This window comes from Gekko japonicus, unplaced genomic scaffold, assembly GCF_001447785.1.
Source record: "Gekko japonicus isolate JY-2015 unplaced genomic scaffold, Gekko_japonicus_V1.1 scaffold363, whole genome shotgun sequence".
In the NCBI taxonomy this organism is placed as follows: Eukaryota; Metazoa; Chordata; class Lepidosauria; order Squamata; family Gekkonidae; genus Gekko; species Gekko japonicus.
The window spans coordinates 138,723-166,010 of NW_015177016.1; the positions used below are offsets into that span (position 1 = coordinate 138,723).

The following is a 27,288-nucleotide window of genomic DNA, read 5'->3' on the forward strand; positions in this document are numbered from 1 at the left end:
ACAATAAGTCACAGCATATCTCACAAACAGCAGACTTCCTTCATATAGAACAAGAACACAAAGGAAAAAAAATTGTTTGTATAAATATCACATGTCCTTGAATTGAAGTCCAAACATCTATATATTGTGGGTTGTAGTAAATAAGATCCATTCCAACTGGAAACTACACAGTTCCAGATAATATAATCAGTGTTTCAGATCTATTACTTCGTCAGGTAAATCAGGTAAGTATTCATTAACATACAATGAATACATATGTATAAGCGAGGTCCCGATCAAAATAGCTGAATTAGGCACAGTTCCATATCTCTTGCAGGTCGGTTTAAATGGCAGCAATCCATTTAGCCCTTCAGTTTTTCTTCCCCTACTTCGAAGGACTGGCTGAGCTGTTAGGTTTAAATGGCTGGGCCCTGAACAACTGAACCAACCGGCACCTTCCCTGAGCATTGGCTCCCAAGCTCCGAACCAGCTTAAGTTTGTGTCAAATTTTGGCTCATGAGCCAGTTCATGCCCATTCCTATTTATGAACCCATTTTCAAATGAAGTGTTTACAAGAGCTAGTGTTCCCTCTTAACTGAGTTAGTGTGAGCTAGCTCAGTTTTTTTGGCCTCTGGCTCACACATTTTTGTCTTAGCTCAGGAAAGATGGGTCCAGAGCAAACTAATTTATGCAGTGGCCAAATCACTTGCTCATAGTAGCTCACAAAGTAGAATTTTTTGCCCACAAGACTCCACAATTTCAAGGGAGCATTGGCTACAAATCCATTTTTAATTCATGGAGTATACATTAGAACTCTATTATATGGGCAGTATGCCCTGGAGTAATTGATTTCTTGGGTTGGATCTGGCTTACTGTGAATGAGAGAAACTTTTCTAAATCACTAATTTACTATTCTTACTGGGGGGAAGGAATCTGAAAAATAAATTACAGATTCTGTGTGTTTGCCAAGTCAAGATGAACTGGAACTAATCTTAAATTTAGAAAAATTAAATCAAATATAGATTTTTTTAAAAATTGCACCTGGCTTTAATGTATAATTATAGATTAAAAGTTCATTGCTGTCCTCTATTCCATTTTTTGTATTACCCCAAACATATTTGTTACCTTATCCTCATTTACTTCATCAAAGAATTAGAGTTTCAGATCTGTCTGAATTTTCATTGTGAATGGTGCTTGTAATTGTTTGATGTCAGTCTTGTGTAGCTGTTTGGAATGTGTCTGTCATTTCAGTAGCATTAGTATGTGCTTTGCTCCTTTGGAAGACAATTGGCCTCCCCCTTCTGTGTGAATAAGTAAAAGGTGATTAAAATGCTCTATTTCATTTACAGACAATGCTAATGAGGAAGAGTTGGAAAAGATCAAGTAAGGTAATTCTTAGCATGTGGTCTCAAGAAGAAAATGTGTAACATTTTGTTTGTGTCACTTAAAGTGAAAGTTGTGACACAAAGATGTAAAACTGTTCCAGACTTCTAATAATGTAGGAGGCCTTTATAAGAAATCCCCTTTTGTTATAGTACAGCATTTTAAAGATGTCTTCATTGCAAAATTTCTGAATCTTTACCTAGATGTGGTAAGGAGGATCAGTTTACATTAAGATATACTTCATATATTATTTGCAGTAAAAAGGGTCTGAATTGATGGATAGTTAAAAAATAATAATCCAGTCTTTGGATTTTTCTTGAACTTAGAACATTGTTTTGTAAAACTGTTGGGTGCACATACCATAGTTTTCATCATCTGCCTTTCAGTTGTGACATGCTTAAACATATAATTGAATACATTTTGCTCTAATAACTGATCAGACAGTTGGCTTTTCTGAGGATGTTACAAACAGTGGCAGAAGAGGTGGTGACTTGTGTTGGGAAGTAAGAAGGACAGAAAGGGGCGCAACAACCATGGAGCATTTGTTCTAGGTCTGCCAAGTCCCCCCGGGGGGCGGATAACCCCCCGCTTTGGAGGCCTGATTTCTGCCGCTGCGGAATCGGGCCCTGGGAGGAACCCCACCCCGGCGTGCACGTCAGCCGGAGGTGACGTGATGACGCTGGGCACGCTGGGGGCGGGGCCACAGACATCTGAGGGGAAAACTCTTATGTCTCCGTCTTTTTTCCCTTCTTGACGATTGGGGCAACATTCGCTCTTCTCCAGTCTTCCGGCACAACACCAGTACTCCAGGACATCTCAAAGATTAGAGCCAGAGGCTCTGAAATAACAGCTGCAATTTATTTTAGCACCCTGGGATGCAAGCCATCAGGCCCTGGAGCAGGTGAACCCGCTCGCCGTAGTGACGAGGGACAAAGGAGGGACGCAAGTACCTCAGATTCAGAAGGGATGGGGAGTTGCGCCACTCCCCGAGTTACCTTCTTCGGGTTTACAGCCATGCTCACTTCTCTCTTGACCGTCACATTAGCTGACTCCAACATCCTCCCCGGTACTGCTCCGCTTCCCTCCTTATATCCTTCTTTCTCCCTGGTAGTGACACACCCCTTTCTGGTTTCCTGGATCTTATTGCTGCTCCCTTGTGCCCATCACCATGTCTTTCATTTCTATGGTGTATTTTCTCATATGTCCCGCCTCCATCTACCTCCCCTGCGTGTCGGTGTACCGGGGAGGGCCCACTTCCTGTGCGAATGGAGAGCCTGATGTGCGCTGTCTCAGCGTGTCTGCACCCTCGATAATTGGTAAGGCTGGAACACGCCACATTTCTCTCCCTCTTGCTCAGGCTCGTCCCCCTTGTGTCGGCTGCCAAGGGAGGGAGTCCGCGGCGGACCCATTCCCCGGCTCCATCTCTTTCAGGTCCCTCCTCCCTCGGGTTCTCTGTTGTCACTGGGGGAGGGGTTTGAGGTCTCCTGGATCTTTGGGGCGTCCTTCCGTAGCCCCGTAGCTTCCATCTCTGTTGCCTTCATTGCTTGGGGCTCGTTGAGAGCCTGGCGCGGGTCGCGCCAGTCCCACCGCAGCGGCCTGCAAGGCCACGGAGGAGCCTGTGGCGGGACAAAAGTATTTAAGGCAGCTAGATGCTCTCTAACCATCTCCTTACTTACTCTGGACTAGCAGTTCCTCCTTCCTTCATATGTCCTGCCTTCTTCAGTTCGTTTCAGCAGTTGAAACCCAGGCTTACCTCACCCCCATCTGATTTCTCCTCACCCCCCAAGTGATTTCTTCACATCTGGAGGCTCTGTTTCATGACACCCTTCTAAGCCCACATTCTCTGCATCTCTCTAAATTTAGCAGTGGCTAATTGAAGCATTTGCAAAACCTTTAGTCTAGTCCTTCCTTGGATGAGCAACTGGAAGTTCTGTGTTAAGCTGGACAGGCAAGAAGAACCCTTTCTATATGATCAAAAAAGAGCTAGATTATATTCATGACACTGCATAACTGATCAGATGGTTTTCAATGGATCCTCATTTTAGATATACCATCAAATCACATATCACAGACAAGTCCACAAACTGTTCCCCCCCCCAAATGGTGTAAGAATTAGCAGAACAAGCTTAAAGCAAGGTCTGTACTGCAATAGATGTTATTTACCTTGACTTCCAGAAAGCTTTTGATAAGGTTCCTCATCAAAGACTCCTAAGTAAGCTCAATAGTCATGGGATAAAAGGACAAGTCCTTTTGTGGATCAAAAACTGGCTAATTAATAGGAAACAGAGAGTGAGTATAAATGGGCAATTTTCTCAGTGGAGGGTGGTAAGCAGTGGGGTACTGCAGGGATCAGTACTGGGTCTGATGCTTTTTAACTTGGTCATTAATGATTTAGAGTTGGGAGTAAGCAGTGAAGTGGCTAAATTTGCGGATTACATGAAATTGTTCAGGGTGGTGAAAACCAGGGAGTATTGTGAGGCACTCTAAAGGGATCTGTCAAGGATGGGCAAGTGGGCATCAGTGTGGCAAATGGAGTTCAATGTGGCCAAGTGCAAAGTGATGCACAATGGAGCCAAAAATCCTAATACATGTTGATGGGGTCCGAACTGACAGAGACTGACCAAGAGAGAGATCTTGAAGGTGTAGTAGAAAACTCACTGAAAATGTCTAGACAGTGTGTGACTGCAATAAAAAAAGGCCAACACTATGCTGGGGATTATTAGGAAGGGAATTTAAAACAAATCAGCCAGTATCATAATGCCCTTTTTAACTTGGAGAAATGACGGCTGAGGGGGTGACATAATTGAGGTTCATAAGATTATGCATGGTATAGAGCAGGTAGAGAAAGAAGTATTTTTCTCTTCTCACAATACAAGAACTCGTGGGCCCTCAATGAAATTGCTGAGCAGCCAGGTCAGAACAGATAAAAGGAAGTACTTCTTTACTCAAAGAGTGATTAATACATGGAATTCACTGCCACAGGAGGTGGTGGCGACTACAAGCATGGATGGCTTCAAGAGGGAATTAGGTAAACATATGGAGCAGAGATCCATCAGTGGCTATTAACCACAAGGTATAGATAGGAACTCTGGGGCAAGTGATGCTCTGTATCCTTGGTGCTTGGGGGGGGGCAATAGTGGGAGAGCTTCTGGTGTCCTGGCTCCACTGCTGGACCTCCTGATGGCACCTGGTATTTTTGGCCACTGTGTGACAGAGTGTTGGACTGGATGGGCCATTGACCTGATCCAACATTGACTTCTCTTATGTTCTTAAGGAGCTCACAGTGTAAATCTAGACAGTGGAAGAGACAGCAAAGAGAGGGGCAGAAGAGGTAGATAACAGACAAAGTAATTGAAAAGAAGAACCTCCATGATAAGGCCTGTCAAAAGCACAAAAAATACAACATCTAGTGTAAGAAAGTACTCTCCTAAATCTATGATGGAGAAGAATGCTTTCAACCTCCCCCCACTATTTCCTTTGTGCAAGGAAGGGACAAACCCCTGGAAATATCTCTGGTTCACTGCAGTTTTTAAAGGACAGCGAGACACAATGCTGAAGCCATGTTTTTGAAGTTGGTTTCTTAACCACTGTTGTCTCAAGGGTAATTTTGTGTGCTGTACAAATACAAGAATCCTGACTTGTTCTCCTGCCTGACCCTTGTTCACTCTCTAGTTAAGGAGAGACTTGCATGACTCATGCAAGACTGGCAACTACCCCATAAAAGCTAGTGTGATTAAGAGGTTAGAGTTTCAGGCTGAGTTCTGGGAGACCCAAGTTCTAAGTCACCAGTCTGTTGCAGAAGCTCATTAAGCTGACCTTGTGCTAGTTACACCATCTCAGCCTGACCTAAGCTCTTCTTATGTTCCCCATTGTGGAAAAAGGTGTGGTTTATAGATTAAGTAAATAGATAATAACTATAGTTGAAAATGGGGGCCAGAGAGGTAGGTAGGTTGGTGGGTGGGAAGGATACAAGGAAAGGGGGGGATATAGGGGTTGCCAGGAGGGGGGGGAATGGTGAGGAAATAGTGTGGGGAAGGTGGTACAGGGGAAAAATGAGTTGTCCCTTGCAAGTTGTTGGGGGTTCCCAACCCTCTGTTTTTCCAGGTAGAGGCTGCTGAGGGGGAGGAGGGAAAGCTGAAGACATGGGGGTGGATAACGGTAGGGCTGGTGAGCAGGAAGGAGAGAAGAAATCAGGAAAAGGGGAGATAGTTTGGGGGGCTTTCAGGAAAGGAAAAGAGGAAATCGTGGGAAAGTGGAAAACAAGATGCCCCATGCAAGTCTTTGCAGGACCCCTGCTTGTTGCTAATTCGCATATTCCTAGAGCTAACTTTACAAGGGGTTCTGCAACTGAAATAAAGTAGGAGCTAAGGGGAGGAGGTAACCATATCCTAGGCACAGCCTCACACATAGAGTGGAAACCTCTTTTTTTGCTATATGATGGATTCTGGATACCAGTCACCAAACCCAGTTTTTGACACCATTGGTGTCTGGGTGCTAGGATTTTTGCATTCTTTGTAAATGCTAGTTAGGTTTATAGCTGAACCAGGACTGGAAGCCAGAGTAAAGTCTTTGGGAGAATTATATCTTTTCTGGCCTTAGAATTATTAGGTGAACCTTTATTCTCAAAGAAGAAAAATACCTTATCTTTGGAACTCTCTGATACTTGATTGATGACTTATCCTGCTAACTAATATGGGAGAAGTTAAGCAAACTGAAGTGATTTAAGTTGCTTGGTTTCAAATTTGATTTATTATAGGATTAATAGTTTGTTATTAGCCTTTTATTTAACATGCTTGTGTTAAAAATCTCAATAATTTCCTCCAGTGAACCCTTGTTTGCTGGGTCCATTTGGTAGGTTTGCTTCAGTGAGCAGTGAAAGGGAGAAGTAGATTTGCATCTAATTTTTCTTTTTTTACTCTTTTCAGACTAATTCCTTTCTGAAGGAACTCCTGAGTAGGGATGAGGTGGGGGGGTTGGATTTGGATTTCAGGAAAGGCCTAAATACTGGTATTGGGGATATTTGGGTTTCCTGATACCATTTTGGTATTTGGGTTCTGTTTTGAGGGGGAATTCCAGAATTATTTTGGCTACATTATCCCATATGGGGGACTTGTGGGGGGCTGGAGTGGCTGTTTTTCAACCAAAAAATTTTCATCACAAAAATTAGAAGAGCGCTAGTGTTTCCTGTCCACTGGCAACTTCCCATATTTCAAGCCAAATGAGCCAAGGCATCCAATTTTATGGACTCCTGAACAAGGTGCCCACAGCCACCCTACTTGTTTCCATTGTTTCCTATGAGGAAAAATTCAGAGAAGCCAATAGCCAAACACACAAGAGCAACCTCTGGCCAAAAGCCTCCAAATGCAAACTGAACCAACAATCCCAACAAAACTAACATCAAACCCGAGAATGTCAGCAGAACCAGTTCAAGCAAGGGCTACTCTTGCAGTGTCAACCCAAAGAATCCCAGCAGAATCCAGGGCCAATCTGGCAAGCCCACCAAAACCAATAGCCCTTCATCATTGGCACTCCTATTCCCTCCCACTGCTGTAAAGAAATAAAACAACACCAGTACAGCATGCATGAGCTTAATCTTAGGTGCTTTTATGGGATCTGCTTGTGCTTGTTTTAAATTGAGATACACATCTACTTTCCTAATTATACTTGTGGGGTTTTGTCTTTATGAGACTAGCAAAAACATTTTGGCACTGTATTTATTTTGTGCACAGAAATGCTTTCCCTAACATCTGATCCCATTGTCTGAGAGAGTTGCTTCCCTTCCTCTCTCTGTCTCATTGCCCAGGTGACTTGTACAATTGAAGAAAAACAGGTCTGGGAGCCTTAAAATGCCAGCCCAGAATGTTTTTGGATATTCTTACATACTTCCAGAATTTGTTGGGAATTGATATCTGGTATCCCCAAGAATCCCAGATATTACCCAGATACCCAAATATACTAAAAAAACACACAGATAAAAATATTTGTTGGATATCTATTTGGACCAGAAGTATCTAAATACACATCTCTTGTCAGGATGGAAGGTGGCATGGTGTAGCCTAATCTTGGGTGCTAAACAGGGTCGGTACTTGGAAGGGAGACCACCAAGGAAGACTCTGCAGAGGAAGGCAATGGCAAACCACCTATGCTTCTTACTTGCCTTGAAAGCCCCTTGCTGGGGTTGCCATGTTGGCTGAGACCTGACAGCACTTTACATGCACACCCGTAGTCCTGAGAAAATTTTAATGTTACATAAGTTTGAATGCTTAATCTTATGCTTTGAGATGTGCTAACTTGACATAGCAGGGCTTTAAATCAAATTCAAAGAGAAAGGTCCATATAATTAACGATAACAGTGCACAGAATGAAAGACAAGGCTAATTTTAAAAAATAATTAAAAATTAATGTGGCTAAGTGATAGCCCTTTTAAACTAATGATGAGATAGGTGGTTCAGGGTTTATGAGCTCAGTACACAGGGTGTTGGCATAATGACGAGCTCCTTTTATGACGGGTAGGTTTAAAATGTGCTAGTTGTATTGATAGTTAAATTTCAGGCTGGTAGAAGATTTCCCAGTTTGCTGTTGGTTTGACATGGGCATGTATGGGATTCCTTTCTACTTAAAATAACTTGGGGTAAACCACAGAATGTGGGGCTCTCCTAGAAAGCGTTTCATCTTTCTTTTATCAACACAGTCTGTTGTCAATACAGAGCTGAAGCTGGATAGAGATGTTGGGAGAGTGTTGAAAGAATTGGCATCTACTAAAATAAAACGCAAGTCCAATGGCACCTTAAAGACTAGCAATATTTATTCCAATATTAGCTCTCATGAGCCAGAATGTACTTTTCCTCATATGCAATGAAGAGCAGTTACAGAAGGGGAGCAGGGAAAAAATAGGAGGGGAGCAGAGAGAGGTCTGGGATCATAAATCAGTTGTGATTGTCTGTGTGTAACAGGCTAATCCATTCCAGTCCCTTAGAAAGAAGATGCCTTTTCTTCCCCCTCCCCTTCTGTAACTTCCAATCTGCAACTTGATTAATATGAATAAAATTATTTTCTTTTCATTGTATATCAGTAAGTGAGCCTGATTCATGAAAGCTCATGCTGGAATAAATGTTAGTTTTTAAGGTGCCAATGGACTTCTGTTTTATTTTGCTATAGTAGACATGCCTACCCCTTTGGAACTGTCATCCAGTAGCCTCCCTACATGCTGTATCACCAAATGATACAAGAGAAGCTCAATTCCTGGACAGTGTCATAGCTCATTTCTGTGTGATTGAATGCTTCACTCAGGATCACAACTAGACAGAAAACAACTTATTATCTGTTTCCCATGTGGTCAGCTCTACCATCCACCCCTACATTAAGACACCAGTTAAAGGAAAATTAATCCTTTCTATCTCATAGGTGTTGAAACTGATCTCAGAGTCCAAAATTTTAATCAAAAGTTGTGAAAAGAGACTTTGCTGTCTTGCTTAATTGAATTATATATAGCAGTCCCAGACTATTGTTATGGAATTGTTATGACTGTTACATAAACTTATTAAGGTAATTTAAATTCTCAGTCATATGAAAAGCTGTTTCCAATATTTTAAAGAAGAAAATTGATGGAAAGTTTAACACAGGTGGTGTGATGAAACCATATATATCTTTGTGTAGTATACAATCATACGTTTACGGTGTTCAGCAGAAGGGGAATATTTCCTATCATGTTGGTGATCTGAATATGCACAGTGGATGGAACCTTTATCATAAATTAATAATGGAGCTTTTTAAAGGGCAAAAGATGTAGACTACCAATGATATATTAACTTTGAGAGCAGAAAGTACATAAGCATGAGTATGCAGAAGTTGTGTCACTACTGTAAAGATGATGGTATAGCTTAACAAGTTAGAGAACAATTGGTGCAGATTACAGCCAATGTGCTTCTTTGGCAGGGAAGTCTAGTCCAGTGGGCACTTTAGCTGTTTATCTGTGTAACTTTTAAAAATAGCCTGCTTTGGAAACAAATTACAAAATTACAATTTGCTTGGGATTGAGCTAAAATCAGGGTTCTCTCTACACCTGAAGTTTCAGACCCAGAGTTTACGTCTGTCAGACCTGCACAGAAAATCTCAGCTATGGAGAGGGATAGTCAGTGTCACTTTGATTGAGGGTCGTGAACTCAAGGCCATGGATCCAAATGGACTTAGCGATCCCTATGTGAAATTCCGGCTGGGACATCAGAAGTACAAGAGTAAGGTAACTTTTTTGAATTGCTTCCCTAAGTGTTTTTTTAATGTACACCTAGCGTTTGTGTGATGTTAAGTGGAAACCCTAGAAAACTAATATTTTTCAGACCTTAAGGTTCTTGTTAGATCAATGGGGGGGGGTAATAGAAATTGTAGTAGTTTGTTGCCATAGCTCTAGATCACAATACAGAGAGCTACTATATCAAGGTTTATTCTAGGTATATATATGTCTAGCAAGACTATAGGCCTTTTCTCTTTAAACAGGGGATTTTCCCACAGGCCACATCCTCCCCCAATGCAATTTTGCACACTACTTTTGAAATTCTGAGCATCAAAAGCAGTTTGTCACAAAGCTTTAGTTGAGAACTGGAAGCCCCCAACCCCCACTGAACATTTGGACTTGCTTGTGTTATTCTTTGGACTATATTCCTGGTATCTTAAAGACATGTTTGTATCAAACTCTGGTTTGTGGCCAGGATCCAAAGACTCCTTTAGATATGACCATGGGATTGAGCATGTTCAGTAGAATTTGAGTTTTCCTTTCTTTGAACAGTGGATTTTGCATGTCATTCTACTTTAGAAATAAACAATACTTTCATTCAAAGAGATTGGATATGTGAAACTAGAGCAGAAGAGAGGGTGTTCAAGAAACAGGAGGACAGAACTCTTTGGTTCTTGGCTATTAATTTGTCTCATATGAAATTATTTTTTAGAAATATGTTATTTATATTTTTCACTTCACCATCTGTTTGGTGAGAGCAAACATTTTGCCTTTTTTGTGCTAAAGCAAAAAACAAAACTCTTGGTCCATTACATTCTGGACCTGCTCAGGGTTCCATCATGTGTGGACAAAATTGGAATCTCTCAGGAGTGCAGGATCTCTTCAGTAATTGCTCTGATGTTGTGGGATGCCCTTTCCTAACAGGCAAAAACATGCCAGGTCTTTTGAATGAGACTGGGATTTTACTATTTCTGTTTCTGTTCAGCCTTATTATGTTAAGGCTTTTTATTAGTTCAACAAGATGCTGATGTTGGCCTTTTAAAACTATGTGGTCCTCCCTTGCCATTGAAATCCTGCTTCAGGTTCCATTCTCTCAGGAGACAAAAGTACTACTTGCCAGGCTTGGGTCTTTTGTGTTGGCCCAAGCAATGTGGAAAACATTACCCTAGGAATTCAATTTGTACCCTTCCTTGGCCTCTTTTGGGAAGCAAACAAAAACCATTATTAATCTGCCAGGTGTTTGGAAATTAGTTGGAGGATTTTTTTACTCTGCGGTACTTGATTTGTTTATATAATTCAAGTGGTGTTTGTAAATCAATTTTTTTTTAAAAAAAGTATCTTGTCAGGGTTTTTTGGTGAAAGATGATCTAGAAATAGTGTAAGTGAATAAATTCAACTCATGGCAAGAAAAAGAATTGCAGTTTAAATTATTTTTTTTTAAATTTCATAGATCATTGAATCTAAAAGGTTACATTGCACCTTGTTGTATGGTGACTCTAAGTGACTCTATGACACTAAGACTCATTATGTTTGTACCCCAAGATTCTATGGCCTTCAGATGCCTTAGGTATGGGGAAAATGCACTGGTTTAGTATTGAAGCAGGGTCCTTCAAGCAAAAACTGGAGTTTCCCAAGGTGCTTCCAGGAGGAAGTGTCGTGAGAAAAGTGTGGCTGCACACGTCTGTGAATGCGTTTTTACCCGTGCCACCCCCACTCTCCTCTTGGTTCGTGTGTCCCCTGAGTGTTGCCTCCTTACCAAAGGCAGAGGTGTAAGTTTAAAAACCACTAAGCGCCGGCAGAGACACTCAAAGGTCTCTTCCTAAAATAAAACTTATCTTTATTAAAAGAAAAACATTCAAAGGTTTACCTGGCAAGGTGGCCAGCAAGACGCTATGCCAGCTTGCCAACACAGTACACTCCTGTTTCTTAAATATTGATAGTGAATACACAGACAATAAACATGCAAGCAAAGCCCCCCCCCCAAGCATGCAGAAAAACGAAAGGCCTTTCGGGCTGACTCCAAAAATCTCAGGAGAGTAAAATCCTCTCCTGATCCTTCAAGAGCCCGTGAAGGTCTGTTGAGGCTGACCAGTATTTATACCAAATGATCAAAGAGGTCCCCCAATAATTAGATTACAGTTGTGAATTAACATTTTGAAGTTTTACAGGAGATTGTTTCCCTGCGTCTCACACAACAAAAGTTACATCTTACAGGATCAATACAGTGTTATTGTTTTTTCCTGGTGTTTCCCATCATGGGAAATAAACTGTCCTTTGATGTTATCTCTGAGACAGAGACAGATACATGGATTTTATAAACTATTTGGTTCATTTTTAAACCCAAACCTTCTATATTTCTAAAATTTCTTACCACAGGAAGTAGCCAAATGTCTGAATACAACAGAACTCAAATGTGCAGACAGATTCTGATGCTTTGTGAGTGTAGATCTTAGTTCTGTACCAATTTAAATCAATAGAGGACTTTTTCAGTGGTGTTCATTAAATTCCAAGTCCATGAGAGGGACATCCCAAGCCTTCCATCTTTGTGGCAGGTTTAGAGATATAAAATTTCTGGAAATTTTGATACTGGGGGGGAATCTTTCCTGTTTGTTTGTTTTCAGAAAAAAACCTGAAATTTTGGGAAAATAGAAGTATATCATATCAGAACAAAACTAATATTACTGCTTAAACAACATGCATCATTTATAACTGATTTAGCATATAAAATGCAATATTTGACATAGTTATGGAACGTAAAAGTTATGAATGCCTTAAATATGCCCAATACTTGAGAGAAAACTGCAAACTAATGCACCCTATGCTATTTTAGTTCATGTACCTTATATTTTTGCTGTTTGATTAGAGAGAGCTAGGTTCTCAATGAAACTTTCTGATCTTCTTCGTGGTCTCTGTGGATCACACCTATGGGATTATGCGCCTGCGCTGATCTGAATCGATGGTATACAAAGCTCACAAAGGGATTTTCGCACCTCCCTCCCAGGCATGCGCGGGAACCCCACTGCGTATGCCCAAGGAGGCAGGCACAGACATCCTGCCAGTTCTCTTCTGACCACCGCGCTGTTAACAGTTCATTTTCTGCCGGTCAGTGACGAAGCGTTCTGACCTCTCACGAGGGATCCTTTTGATTGTTCTCACAGTTGTTCTTCTTGGACTCTGTGTTTCACCACTACCTCAGGTGGCCTCCCGCCCAACCTCCCCCCCCTTTTCTCTCCTCCTGATGTAAAAGTTTTTCGTTCGCCTCATCTGAGGAATTGTTTTTTTCTTATTTTTTACTTCTGGCCAATTTGCTTTATTTTATGGCCAAGAAGTGTGGCTGCTTTAAAAGGTGTACCGGTTGTGGCAGTAAACTTGCCCTGAAGGACGGTCATACCCTTTGTATACTGTGTCTTGGGGAGACACATTGTCTGGAGACTTGTCGTCACTGCGCCAAGTTCTCAAACCAAACCCGAAAGAATAGAGCTGCTAGACTCCAAGTGGTGCTTTGGGAATCCATGCTTACCCCCTGCCTTTTGAGGAAATGTCGTCGGAGACTCCTACCGATGCCCATCCTCTGGCATCTCCGATGATATCGGAGTCCTTGACACCGGCCTTACCAGCTTGTCCGAAGTCGACGTCTGCTGTGAGTACGCCTTCCAAGCATTCAGCTCCTAAGGACGCTTCTTCTGCCTCATACCAGCAAAAAAGAAGAAGGAGCATGAGAAGGTGAAGAAATCTGATCCCAAAAAAGCTGCGCATAAGTCTCCCACTCTGAGCAGTGCTGGGAAACACGCTGGCTCTGCATTACCCCCTCTCCAGTGGGCGCACCCTGATGTCATTTTTTTCCGATACTGGAGCTGATCGTCCCTCCACCAATTGTGCTGCTGGACTCCCCTGCATGACAGCTGAACCCCCCGGTATCAGAGCTTTCTGCGCCCCAAGTCGCCAGTGGAAGTGCTGGTGATCCCAGACCGACCGTCGCGAGATAGGTCATCATCATTTGTATCGTGGTCAGGAGGTCGTTCTAGGGATGTTTTCCCCTATCCTACCAGATCTCCGAGGTGGGAAGAACGTCGATCCAGGTCCCGTGGACGTACGGACCATCGTTCCAGCTCCCCCAGGTGTGGAGAACATCGATCCAGCTCCCCTCGACGTGGAGAGTCTCGGTATCGGTCTGAAGATTCCCATCACTCTAGACTGAGATTTTCTTATTTGCCCAGGAGAGAGTCAAGACCACATTCTCCGACGTACCTAGAGCCTCCTTTTCCGCCTCATTGGGGCCATAGGCAACATATGCCAGTTTGGTTCTCATCATACCCAATGTCGACGTCGATGCCATGGATGACACTGCGTCCACAATCTGATTGGGACCACTCTCGCTCTCCCCAGTGAAGATCCAAACCATCGGCCGATACTGAGCACTCAGGTACAAGTCAAGACCGTGCCCTCACTTCTGATGCCGGGATCATTGTCGGGATCCTCAGACTCGGATTCTGACACTGAAGCTTCAGAGCGGCCAAAATCCCCTGCAGGGGATTCACCAAATCAAGCGGTAACTGATAACCTGCCCATCCTCCCCTTCAGTGGACCTCTCCCTGTATGGGATCTAATAAAGCTGATGGCTCTTTCACTTCGGCTATTGATTGTGCAACATCAACCATCCATGTCAGATGTGGTGTTCAATGTGGTACAATTGTGATACAATTGGAGCGGTGGCGCAGGTGATTAACACCTGCAAAGTGTACCTATCTCGAACTGCTGTCTGGCTGTTTGAATCCCACCGCGGTCGGGTGAGCTCCCGACCTTAGTCCCAGCTTCCGCCAACCCAGCTGTTCGAAAGCCCTATATGGCAAGTAGATAAATGGGTACCTGGCCTTAGTCGGTCAAGGGGGTACCCTCCCCTAGAAGAAGTGGAAGAACTGTAGCTCCAGAGAGAAAATAGCAGCACCGGTAACAACAATGGCAGCGAAACAGCGGCAGAAGCAGCGGCGAAGGGACGGCCCCCTGGAACAATGACTGGTCGGAGGTCAGCAGCGGCACAACGTCATTGGAGAGATTGGAGCCAGAAGGACATAATCCCAATCGCCTGCGTGCAGCAAGCCCGACGAGCCAGCAAGGGCCGCTGTGGAAGCTAGCTAACTGAAGTCCCCCTCTAAGAAAGAACTGCGCGAAGAGGCACGTGACCGCCCGGAAAAAGACGAAAGGAGAAGCAAGAACATCTGCGGAAAAAAGCCTTTGGAGGGTATCTGGTAGGGTTCCCACCCCCCTGAATTTGTGGCCATAGTTAGGATTCTTGAAAGTGTGTGCACACACGATACTCTGTAAGCCGCCCAGAGCCCTTCGGGGGTGGGCGGGGTAAAAATCCCATGTTGTAATAATAATAATAATAATAATAATAATAATAATTAATAAGGCGGTTAAGGCTACATGGAACAAGCCATCTTCGATACCGGGGTCATCTCGACGTCTTGACCACATGTACAAGATCCAAGAGTCGGACACGGAATTCCTTCCAGGACACAGAAACTCCTCCAAGCTCAATTTGATGATAGTGTCATCCTCCTCAAAAGCCAAGCATACTCATGCCACTCCTACGGATAAGGAGAGTAAGAAGTTGGATTCCATGGGCAGACGCTTTTATTCCGCAGGAGCACTTGGCATTAAAACGTCTAACTATTTGGCCTGTATGGGGCGCTATGAATATGCCCTCTGGGAACGTTTTACAGAATTTGTGTCGTTGCTCCCTGAGGATAAGCGTGAGGAAGCAAGAAAGCTTCAAAAAGAAGGATTGTTATTATCCAAGCAGATAATCAACTTGTCCAAGCATACTTTGGACTCATGTTCTAAGACAATGTCTTCAGCAATAGCCCTTAGAAGACATTCTTGGCTAAGAAACACCTCGCTTCCTGCAGATACTAGGTCTTATATAGATGGTCAAGGCCTTTTTAATGCCTCCACAGATTCGGCCTTGCAAGAAATGGACAAAAGTATAAAGGCATCAAAGTCATTAGGTGTCACTGCTTCTTCTAAACCCTTTCGTCATCGCTCGTGGTCAAGAAATGGTTCCAAGCGTCAGTTCACGAAACCATTTCCGGAGGGGGGATATAGACCATGTCAGTCTTTATCTGGGAACAGACAACAATATCAGCCCAGACAAAGATATGGCTCGGGTCAACAATAGGCCAGGCTGAAGCCACCAAAGACCAGACTTCCATCTGCCAACCTTTTCTGACCCTACCCACCTCTCCCCGTTTCTTCATGCCTGGGATGCGATCACATCGGACCAATGGGTCCTTTCCATCCTGACGGTTGGCTATTCTATAGGGTTCATGGAGTTTCTACCTCTTCCGGTAGTCGTCATTAGTCTGCCATCATCATGTCTCCTAAGGGAAGTAGATAAGGACAGAAACTAAGGGCACAGCAATACATATAACATCAATACAAAGTGAAATGCTGCATAAGTTCACACAAAGAAATTAATGCTGAAATCGAATTTCCATGTTGTTTATAATTCTTGTATTTCAACAGGTGGACATCATCCAGACATCAGAGTGTCGACAAGATGTACAGAACGGGACGAACTTCTCGAGTTTTGCCGTTCGTTTCGAGAACAATCTTTATCAAACTTCAATTTCCAGTGGTCCTTTCACAGTCTAATTCACCACTAAGGTATCCAAACATTCAGGAAGGCTTCTAACAGCTCTTATCACCAACTATTATTATTTCACATGGAGTTTCTACCTCTTCCGGTAGTCGTCATTAGTCTGCCATCATCATGTCTCCTAAGGGAAGTAGCCACACTTTTATCAAAGGGTGCCATAGAACCTGTGCTTCTAGAGCACCAGGGCCAAGGTTTTTATTCCCGTTACTTTGCGGTGCCCAAATGAGATGGTGGGCAGAGGTCGATTTTAGACCTCCGCGGCCTCAATGCTTATATGCAATACCGGAAATTCAAAATGACATCTCTACTGGCAATTTTACCTCTCCTATCCAGGAAATGCTGGATGGCCACTCTCGACCTCGAGGATGCCTACTTCCATCTAACTATCCACCCAGGGCTCTACTGGTAGCAGGAGCTCCTTTGCATATTAGGCCACACACCCCTAGTGTAGCCAATCCTCCAAGAGCTTACAGTAGCCCCAGTAAGAAGAGCTCTGTAAACTCTTGGAGGATTGGCTACACTAGGGGTGTGTGGCCTAATATGCAAAGGAGCTCCTGCTACCAGTAGAGCCCTGTATCCACCCCTCCCATTGAAATATCTCTGATTCGCGATAGGAGGCAGCCACTACCATTACAGAAGTCTACCGTTTGGTCTCAGCACGGTACCTCGTGTCTTCACCAAGACTATGGTGGTGGTGGTGGCACACCTTTGCCTCTGTGGCTTAACGGTATTCCTGTATCTAGATGACTGGCTTCTGGTCACATCTTCCAGGGACCTCCTCACACACCAGGTATCTCAAACCCTAGACGTCCTTCGGGGCCTCAGCCTCCGGGTCAACCACAAGAAGTCACATCTGATTTCTTGTCAGAGAGTGCAGTTCATTGGGGCAATACTGGACTCCACGGAAGGCAAGGCCTTCCTCCCTAAGGACAGAGCTCTCACTCTAGCCACCCTCATGGACCAAGTCCGGCTCCAGGAAACTTTTGTCAGCTTTACAAATTCAACGCCTGTTGGGTTTCATGGCAGCCACAACTGCAGTCCTGCGATTTGCAAGATTACACATGCGTCCACTCCAACTCGGGTTCCTTCAGCACTTCAAGCGCCTAAGAATATCTCAAGCGGTTCGTCTCTCTCCGTCACAGGAAGCACGCAACTCCCTTCTCTGGTGGACTCTGGCAAACAACCTGACGCAAGGTGTCCCGTTTCATTCCCCCACTCCTGGCCTCACTCTCACAACCGACGCCTCACTTTGGGGGTGGGGAGCCCACCTCAACGGCCTCTCCATAGGCCACAAGTGGGATGCTTCGACGTCAAGAAACCATATAAATTATCTGAAACTTCTCACTATCAAACTGGCCCTCCAATCTTTCTAGCCTCTGTTAGTGGGACAATGTCTGTCTGTTTTAACAGACAATACAACAGCCCTCAGCTACATCAGCAGGCAGGGCAGAATGGTCTCCCGCAGTCTCTGCCGTCTGGCACTGGAACTTTGGGCCTGGTGCATTCCCCTGCACATTTATCCCATTGCCTCACACATCACTGGCAGTGCCAACATCTATGCAGACTTGCTCAGCAGGGGTCTCTCTCAGTGTCATGACTGGGAGCTGAACTGGGCCTACCTCAGTCCTGTGTTCCAGAAGTGGGGTACGCCTCACGTAGATGTCTTTGCCACCCGGGACAATTGGAAGTGTGCTCTGTTCTGTTGCAGAGGGGCTCAGGATCCCAAGGCCTTGAGAGATGGGCTCCTTTACCCGTGGAACAACAAATTTCTCTACATGTTCCCTCCTCTGCATTTATTATTATGGACAATCCAAAGATTCATGGTGGTTCACACAAGGTGCATCCTGATTGCCCCCTGGTGGCCAAGGCAACCTTGGTTCGCCAACCTACTCTCATTGACCAGGGCTCGTCATCCTTTCCCTCAGGTGCCAGATCTGCTCCTATCAGAGGAAGGAGCTCTCCTGTTCCGCAAGGTCCACAAACTTGTGGACATTTGACATTTTCAGACAGGGTTGAGAATGTCTTACTGAATGCCAGGAAGGACTCTACGAGACGTTCCTACAGTTGGAAGTGGTCTCGCTTCTTGGCCTTTTTGCAGCCCTCTGATGTGCCTCTGGTTTCTGTCAAACTTGACCGGATCCTGGAATTCCTTCTTTCGCTGGCAGACAAGGGCCTCTCACACTCCTCAATCAGAGTGTATTTGTCAGCGATTTCAGCCTACCATTCCGGTATCGACGGTTTTTCTGTTTTTTCTCACCCAGTCTCAAAGAGGTTCCTAAAAGGTCTCCTCCACTTATATCCACCAATCCGTACGGCAGTACCTTTGTGGGACTTGCCGCTGGTACTGCGGCATCTAATGGGGAAGCCTTTTGAGCCGATGGCAACTTGTGATCTCAAACTTGCAGCATGGAAAATGGCATTTCTCGTTGCCATTACCTCGGCCAGGAGGGTGGGCGAACTCGTGGCCCTTTGTCACGACCCACCTTTTCTTGTCTTCCTGCAGGATGTAGTGAGATTGATGCCTGACATCACTTTCCTGCCTAAAGTGGTCTCCCGAGTTCCACCTCTCCTCGGAGATCTTATTGTCTGACTTCTTCCCTAACCTGGAAGGTGACCAACAGCATCTCCTTCACACCCTCAATGTGAAGAGGGCGCTACTTTTTACCTGAATAGGACACGTACGAGTGGGAGGAACAATAACTTATTTCTCTCCTACTCAAGTCACTTGGCGGGGCGGAAGATCTCAGCACAACATCTCTCCAAATGGATTGTGGAGACTATTAAATTATGCTACCAGTTGGCTAAATGCTCATTGCCCTTGCCTGTGTGAGCGCACTCTACAAGATCCATGGCTACGTCCACAGCCTTCTTGAAGGGTGTTTCCCTGTCGGCCATCTGCGGGGCTGCGACATGGTCTACTCTGAACACTTTCATCAAACACTACACTGTTGATGTTCGTGAACACCACAGAGTGGACCTGGTTCGTCTAGTCCTTTTGTCGGCAGAGCATTGAATTTGCGACAGCTCCCACCTCCAGGTGAGCCACTGCTTTTCAATCTTCCATAGGTGTGATGCACAGAGACCACGAAGAAGATAAACAGGTTGCTTACCTGTAACTGATGATCTTCGAGTGGTCATCTGTGCAGTCACACCACCCGCCCATCCTTCCCCACTGCTGTTGCTTCAGTATTTTTCTCTGGTTATTGACATGACAGCGGTCAGAAGGAACTGGCTGGATGTCCGCGCCTGACTCCTTGGGCATGCGCAGTGGGGTTCCCGCGCATGCCTGGGAGTGAGGCGCGAAAATTCCTTTGTGAACTTTGCATACCACCGATTCGGATCAGCTCAGGTGCATAATCCCATAGGTGTGACTGCACAGATGACCACTCGAAGATCATCAGTTACAGGTAAGCAACCTGTTTTTTTTCCTCTGAGGTTTTGGTGCTGTTTCTGCCCTACCTCCTTCTGATCTTTTTTCTCCCTCCTGCAAGGTAGGGCAATAAACTACTTTTTACCCAATCTGTGGGTATTTGAATTACACTGACTTGAGGGAGAGATGAAAAGGTCAGGTCAAAAGGACAATAGAAGGTTTGCAACAGCTGAAAAGCAGTGAGAGCCCTGCATACTCCCCTCATGAAGATCAGGTATCATTCTAGGTGCAGAAATGCATCTTGGATTTAAGAGCTGTATATGTCTACAACATGCCCACCTTTTCTTTAAAAACGTTTCATTCATTTGAAAAGAGAAAATATTTCAAAGGAGTTTTTTTCCAGTACTTCCCCAAATTCCCAGTTTTTCAGGTGGAATAATTGGTGGGGAAAGACCTTGGAAGAAATCTGGAAAAATGCCAAGTTTTTGTCTAAATTTTTCCCCAAGCCTTTACATCACTAGACAGGTTCCTATCCAGAACCTTCTTCCACCACCACATGCATGATATCATTGGATCCTTCCTCTTAAGATGGGAGGAGTATAATTTATTGTTTCATATTCTGTTGTCCTTCCTGTCCTTTCGGTCCTTTCAGCCTTGTCTGTTCCCCATTTTGGGCTGTCCAGCTTCATTGCCAGTTGGTCCTTTTCCATTTTTATCATAGTCAGGGATTTCTTACATCCTACAAAAAATTCCTTCCCTGCTTATCCCACCACATCTTCTGGTCCCATTTTGGACAGCCCCCCTCCTATCTCCTTCCTTTGTGCTGTTTTGCTCTGAATTAGCCACATGAGAGGAACACCTGGGAACAACTTAGAATTGGGCACCTTAACTAAAGTAATACAATTATTTAATAGGATTGGTTTTATTATTGCCATTGCTCTCTGTCTTGTACTTGTATCTTGAATTCCCTCCTATACTCTGCATTTGCTGACTGAGTGCTTATCTCTCTTCCAGTTCTCTCTGCTTATAGATGTAATGTGCCAAATTGGGAGTCATGTATACAATAGGTTTAAAGTTTTCTTTTGGCCTGGAACTCATGTTCTAGATTTTCATACATAGGGGAAGCTCTTCACATGACAGGCTTAACACAGGTATTGATTTGGATAACAACCTGTCCTTTTTGCAAGAAAACATTACTCTTCGAGAAACAAGCTAGGAAATTCAGTAAACCCATTTTCTTTCCTCTGCATATGATAGAAAGCAGACCAATATGTGTAACTGATATTGTAACCAATATGTAACTGTAGCTGAACATTTCATTCTGTTTACCATTTTCACATGGCTTAGTTTTAACTTTCACACAGGATACAATTTTTCTCCAAGAAAACATTAATTTTATTTATAAGAAAATGCATTTAGGAAACTCTGTACGTTCCTATAATAGTTGGCACTGATATACAAAGAAGATCACCTCATGATTCATACTGAGTGCACTTTTGTCTCCTGAATAAACATTGAAAGTATCTTTAAAAGCCTTCTATTGTTTGCAGAATGTTTTCATAGCTGCCTGGAATCAGGCATATATTCTGTTAGTTCACGAGGAATGTGGCTGTACAATGAAATGAACTTTCTTTGCATTTTTCAGATTGTCCCCAAAACTTTGAATCCTCAGTGGAGGGAACAGTTTGACTTCCATCTGTATGAGGAACATGGTGGAATTATTGATATTACTGTGTGGGACAAAGATGCTGGCAAAAAGGATGATTTTATTGGCAGGTTTGTATAATTAGTGTATGGTGTTCTAGGAATGAGATTTGATTAAGGAGGACACTGCTCAACAAGTACTTGCTTTAAAAAAAAAAAGGAATATGGAAATACCATGTTCTTGACTTATTTTCAGTTTAACATGGAAAAATGATTCCCTTGACCAGTAGGTGGCAGATCATACTAACTGAAAGATGTCCATTTTCAGAGAAAAAAATGTTACAAAAATCAAGTTGGAAAAGTTCCATTGACAACATTTGAGGAGAAGATTAACAAATCATCAACTGGCTGTTGTAATAAATCATTTTTTAAAAAAAAACCCCAAACCCTGAGTGTGTGACTGAAGTCGTTCTTCATATTAGTGTAGCACATTGTCTTGGCAATGAGAATTGTGTGAACAGGCACATTTCAAGAGAATGAATCTTTAGGACCATTTTTAAAAGTTCAGAAAGAGATATGAATCAATGTCTCAAATCTCAAAAGTACTTTAATTGTGGTTAAGTCTTAATCTTTTCTGTTTGAATAAGCTGATATAAATTCTTAAAAGAAATATCTATATATCTAATTCTCAATAGTCCCCTCTGCGTATGGATACTTATTTCCACAGATAGGGGGCTCACTCTCCCCCAACAGGTTTTTCTACAGACTCAGGGGACTCTGAGTGAGAGAGAGGAGGAAGCAAAAAGCAGAACTGGATCTGGGACTGGGAAGCTAAATAGCTGGGGGGTTGGAGCCAGGCCTGGTGCTAGGATTGCCTGCTCCAAGTTGGGAAATTCCTGGAGATTCTGTGGTGAAGTCTGAGGAGTGCAAAGTTTGGGGAGAGGCCTCAGCTGGATTTAATGCCACAGAGTCCACCCATTTTCTCCAGGGGAACAGATCTCTGTTGTCTAAAGTTCAGTTGCCATTCTGGGGGATCTCCAGGTCCCACCTGGAGGCTGGCAAGCCTAGGCCTAGGTGCATCCTCTGGGTGACTTGATACCACTTGACTTAATTCAACTAGGCCTGGTTGCTTGCTGCTGTTCAACAGCAGCCACCCTATGAAAGTCAGTGTAGTATTATGGTCAGAGCTTCAGAGTAGCATCTGCAAGACCCAGATTCAGATCCCCATCTTGCTGTGGAAGCTGACTGGATGATTTTGGACCAGTCACAGACTTTCAGCCTAACTTACCCCATAGGGTTGTGTGGATAAAAAGGAGAAGAATAATGTAAAGTGCTCTAGTCCCCACTGTGGAGAAAGACCATAGTTTTTCTCAGTAGAAACTGCAGGGGGAAAGGAGATGGAAAACTGAAGACAGGGGGGCAAATAAAGGTAGGTTAGTTGTTGGGTGGAAAAGAGATAGTGATGCCAACTCCAGGTTGTGAAATTACTGGATATTTGAAGGGTGGAGCCTGGGGGTGGTGGGGACTTCAGACAGATATAATGCCAAAGACTCCACCCTCCAAAGCAGTCATTTCCTCCAGGGGAACTAATGTTGCCAACCTTCAGGTGAGGGCTAGAAATCTCCTAGAATTACAACTGATCTCCAGATGACAGAGATCAGTTCCCCTGGAGAAAATAGCTGCTTTGAAGGGTGGAGTTTATGGTATTATACCCTGCTGATTTCACTTCCAAGATCAATCCTCATCCTTCCAAGGCTCCACTCCCAAATCTCCGGGAACTTTCCAACATGGAGCTGGCAATCCTAAGAGGAACTGATCTCTGTATTTGGGCAATCTGTTGTGATTTCTGGAGAGTGGCTGCTGCCATTGCTGCTGTGGGGGGGAGTAGGTGGGAGTGGGGGCAGAAAGGAAGTGACAGGCATGGAGGGGGGAGAGAGAGAGTAAGAAAAGGGGTGTCCGGAAGAAGAAAGAGTGGAAAAAAAGTGTGAGGGAAGTAGGGGGAGAGGGGTAGAAGCAGAGGTGGGGGGAATGGAATAGCCACTCCCACAAGTTTCTTCTGGGTTCCCACTTGTCTGTATACCAATAGCAAAGTCAGCCAAATCTCTGGATACTTAAATATGCTGTCTGGAGCTGTGAATGGGCAAGACAGATCTTCATGCAAATCTGAAAAGGGCCACAGGTTTGCAGAAAAATGTGAAATCTAAAGAAGAAAATACGTTTGGGGTTTAAAAAACCTGAAAATGATAAAAGGAGTGCATGTAGCTTTAAGTAACAGATTCCCTCAGTAGCTGTTGCTAGACAGTCACAGTATTCTAAGCTGGGTTCTGTCAGTAAAAAGGCAGGGGAAGAGGGCAGGGTCATTTTCAGGTGTATTTTGGCCTTTGAAGGAGGACTCAATGAAGCCAGGCCTGACTAGGGTTGCCAGATCCAGGTTGGGAAAGTCCTGGAGATATTGTGATAGAGTCTGAGGAGGGCAGGGTTTGGGGAGTGGAGAGTCCCCTTGATATAATGCCACAGAGTCTACCCCCTCCAAAGCAGCCATTTTCTCCTAGTGGACTGATCTCTGTCATATGGCTTTCAGTTGTGATTCTGGGAAATCTCTAGGTCCCACCTGGAGGATGGCAAATCTAGACCTGGAAGAAACTTCTGTGTGGTTTGATACCCCCCAGCTTGGGTGTGGTTTGATATTTCCCAGCCAGTATGGTGTAGCAGTTAGAGCCTCAGAGTAGGGTCTGAGACCCAGATTCAAATCCCCGTCATGCTGTGGAAACTCACTGGGTGATTTTGGACTAGTCAGATACTTTCAACGTAGCTTACCTCACAGTACTGTTGTGAGGATCAAAAAGAGAGAAAAATAATGTAAGTCACTTTGATCCCCACTGTGAAGAAAGATGGGGTATAAATGAAATAAATAATAAATATAGTTGAAGATGGGTGGCAGATAAAAGGTAGGTTGGTGAATGGCTGAGAAGGAGACAATGAGGAAGGGAAAGGGGAGAGGATATGAGGATTGCCAGGAGGAGGGAAAGGAAGTAGTGTGGGGAGGGGGAAACAGGTGAAAGTGTGGTGCCATCCCACAAGTTCTTGTGGTTTCCCTACGATGCTAGTGGGCCTGCCCAGTGGCCACACAACTGGGCCACAGTTTTCCTAGATAGAGGTTGCTGGGGAGCACTGAGAGGGAAAGCTTAAGACAGAGGGTAAAATAAAGGTAGGTTGGGTGTTGGGTGGGAAGGAGATAGGGTTGCCAAATGCAGGTTAGGAAATTCCTAGAGATTTGGGGCTGGAGCCTGGGGATGGTGGGATTTGAGGAGGGGAAGGACCTTACATGCCATAAATTCCACCTTCCAGAGCAGTCATTTTCTCCATGGGAACTATGATTGCCAACCTCCAGGTGAGGGCTGGAGATCACACAAAATAACTGCTGTCCCGATGACAGAGATCAGTTCTAATCTAGAAAATGGCTGGTTTGAAAGGTGCTAAGGTTGCTTCCATCCCCAAACCTTGTCCTCCCAAGTCTGCACCTCCAAATCTCCAGGAATTTCCCAACCTGGACCTATCAACCCTAAGGGGAGCTGATCTCTGCAGTTGGGAAATCTGTTGTGATTCCAGGAGATTTCCAGGTCCCACCTGAAGGTTGGAAACCCTAGAAGGAAGCAGGAAAAGGGGAAAAGCTATGGGGCTTTCAGGAAGGGGAAAGAAGAAATACTGGGGGAGGGGGAAATGAGATGCCTACTGCAAGTTCCCTGTTGTAATTTATAATAGTGTACGTACTTAGTTCAGATTGTTACAGCATGAGCTTTTATAGGTCAGAGCTCAAGTCTCAGTTGCATAGAGTATACATCCATAGGAGAAATATTTATACTCAAAGTTCTAAGCAACAGAAAGATGGGAGTGGGGAGTGCCCAGTAGAGAGAGATTGTTAAATCTCATTATGAATCCTAATTCATAACTTTGGAGTCTTTTAGTAATAGAATGGTAACCTGAAGTTAAGTGGGGTGGATCCTGCTCCTGTCCTATCACTCTACTGAACAAAGTTTATTTATTTATATATATTTTAAATATTTAAACCCCACTTTTCCTTTTGGTTCAAATTTGAAACCTTCCTCTAACTTAAGTTGCTGTTCGGTTGAGGGAACTTAACTGACCCTTCTATTGGAGTAAGAGGCATTTATATGGGAGGAAATCTTCTTGGACTGGAGGGAAGCTACAGGGAGGATGATTAGATCCACCCCAACAACAGTATGTCCTGAAAGACTAAAATGTTCCCCTACTGGTTTCTGCATGTTTGTGATTTTTAATGTTAGATTTGTGCCTATTTTTTGTGTAGGGACTATTCTGAAGAGAACAGAAGGGCATTATCGAAACATGGATATATGAATAGGGACTTGGGTTTTGTCATTTAATATGGGTGCCAGTAGCTCACCATGACCTACTTTTTACTGATGTTATTCTAATTCTACTTATCATATCTCACACTGATTAGTTCTGTTTCTATATTTATCTTACTTTGTCCATCTAGCTGGAGTATTCTTCACTCACATGGAACAGATTAAATTCCCTTTGGTTATTTTTTCTTACTGTCCTCTTTTTGTAATGCCTTCCCACTCAGACCTTTCTGTTACTAGTAACTTTGAGTATAAATATATCTCCTGTGGATATATGCTCTTTGCATCTGATGAAGTGAGCTGTGACTTATGGAAGGTCATGCTGGAATAAATTTTGAGAGTCTTTAAGGTGCTAGTAGACTTCTGTTTAATTTTGCTGCAGCGGGCTAACACAGCTGCCCCTCTTGATTTAATGTGTGGGCATTAGCTTGTAGTGTTATGAATATTAGTTGGATATACTGCAGTAGCTTGTAGTGTTATGACAGGTGTTACTTGGATATACTGTCAGAAAAAGACTAAGCAATGCTGAATTTCATCTCTTATAAATATATTTACTTCATTTAGAACCCACTTTTCTCCCCAATGGGCCCCCAAAGTAGCTTACAAAATTCTCCCTTTCTCTACATTGTGTATGCAATTGATATTGATTTTAAATTTTAATTATCTTGAAGCAGCAACTTGAACTTAGTTAAGAAGATGGAATTTTCTTGTAGGGTATCCAGCCTTAACTGCCATGAGTTGGAGCTTCATCCTGCTAAATATATTTTATTGGATTTTTATGTCTCGTCCTGTGTTTGCAGTGAAAAATTATGTGCAGCAAATATGATCATTCTTCTGTTCATTATGCATTGAAGAACAGCTTACATTCACTGTTCTTTAAACCATGCTTCTTTTGGGACATGTTGAATTCTCATCTGAGAATCTCTCTGATAATTTTTGCTTCCTATTCACCTTCTCAACTGCAACATATTAGTATTCCTGTAGTCTTGTAGGATCTTTCCCGAGATTTCCTCTTTCCATGCACCCACAGCAGTGTGGAAGCCACATTCCTGTGTGATCATCTGGAGGCCACTCCCAAACAGTTCTGCATTTCTTGGGCATATGTGAATGAACAAATGAGGTAGAGCCAGGCATAAGATCTTTGCAACTTGATCTCCCTAAATTTCAAGTGGTTTGAGATCAGACCAAAGGGGCAGCATCTCCTGAACCACTGCAGATGTGTATAAATGACATTCTAGCTGGGGAGAACAGGTATCATATACCCTTAACCAAAGAACAGTTGTCTGAGATGGTCATTTTCTTTTACTGGGTGTTCAGCTTCAGGAAATTCACACATGGAGCGGTGAAGGAGGAAGGAGATGCCTGCCTAGCCAGTCAGATCGGCCAAATTCAACTTCAGCCCTGGCAATGTTACAGATGTAGCAGACAGATCACCCTCACATCCAAAGGGCTTGTAAATATTTGTGTCTGAGATAAAATTATTTTTAGCACTTGATTTTGCTCTTCCTCCTGTTACTAGTTTCATGGCTTGGTGCCAGGGTACCAAAGTAAGATTTCCTTCAGCCATTTCTCTAACTAGCTAGCCTGCTGTTTGCTAGCCCTGTTCAAGGTTTTGGCTTTGACCTGCAAAGCCCTAGGC

The 27,288-nt window shown here is 43.6% G+C and overlaps 1 protein-coding gene across 1 annotated transcript in view; it reads left to right on the forward strand.

The window, feature by feature from the left end:
• The window catches only part of MCTP1 (multiple C2 domains, transmembrane 1), a 283,789-nt gene that overhangs the window by 45,120 nt on the left and 211,381 nt on the right, over positions 1 to 27,288 (forward strand). Inside the window, exons 6-8 of the mRNA XM_015427721.1 lie at positions 1,329 to 1,367; positions 9,431 to 9,601; positions 21,266 to 21,396. Coding sequence (XP_015283207.1) covers positions 1,329 to 1,367; positions 9,431 to 9,601; positions 21,266 to 21,396 — 341 coding nt within the window. The remainder of the gene's footprint in view (positions 1 to 1,328; positions 1,368 to 9,430; positions 9,602 to 21,265; positions 21,397 to 27,288) is intronic.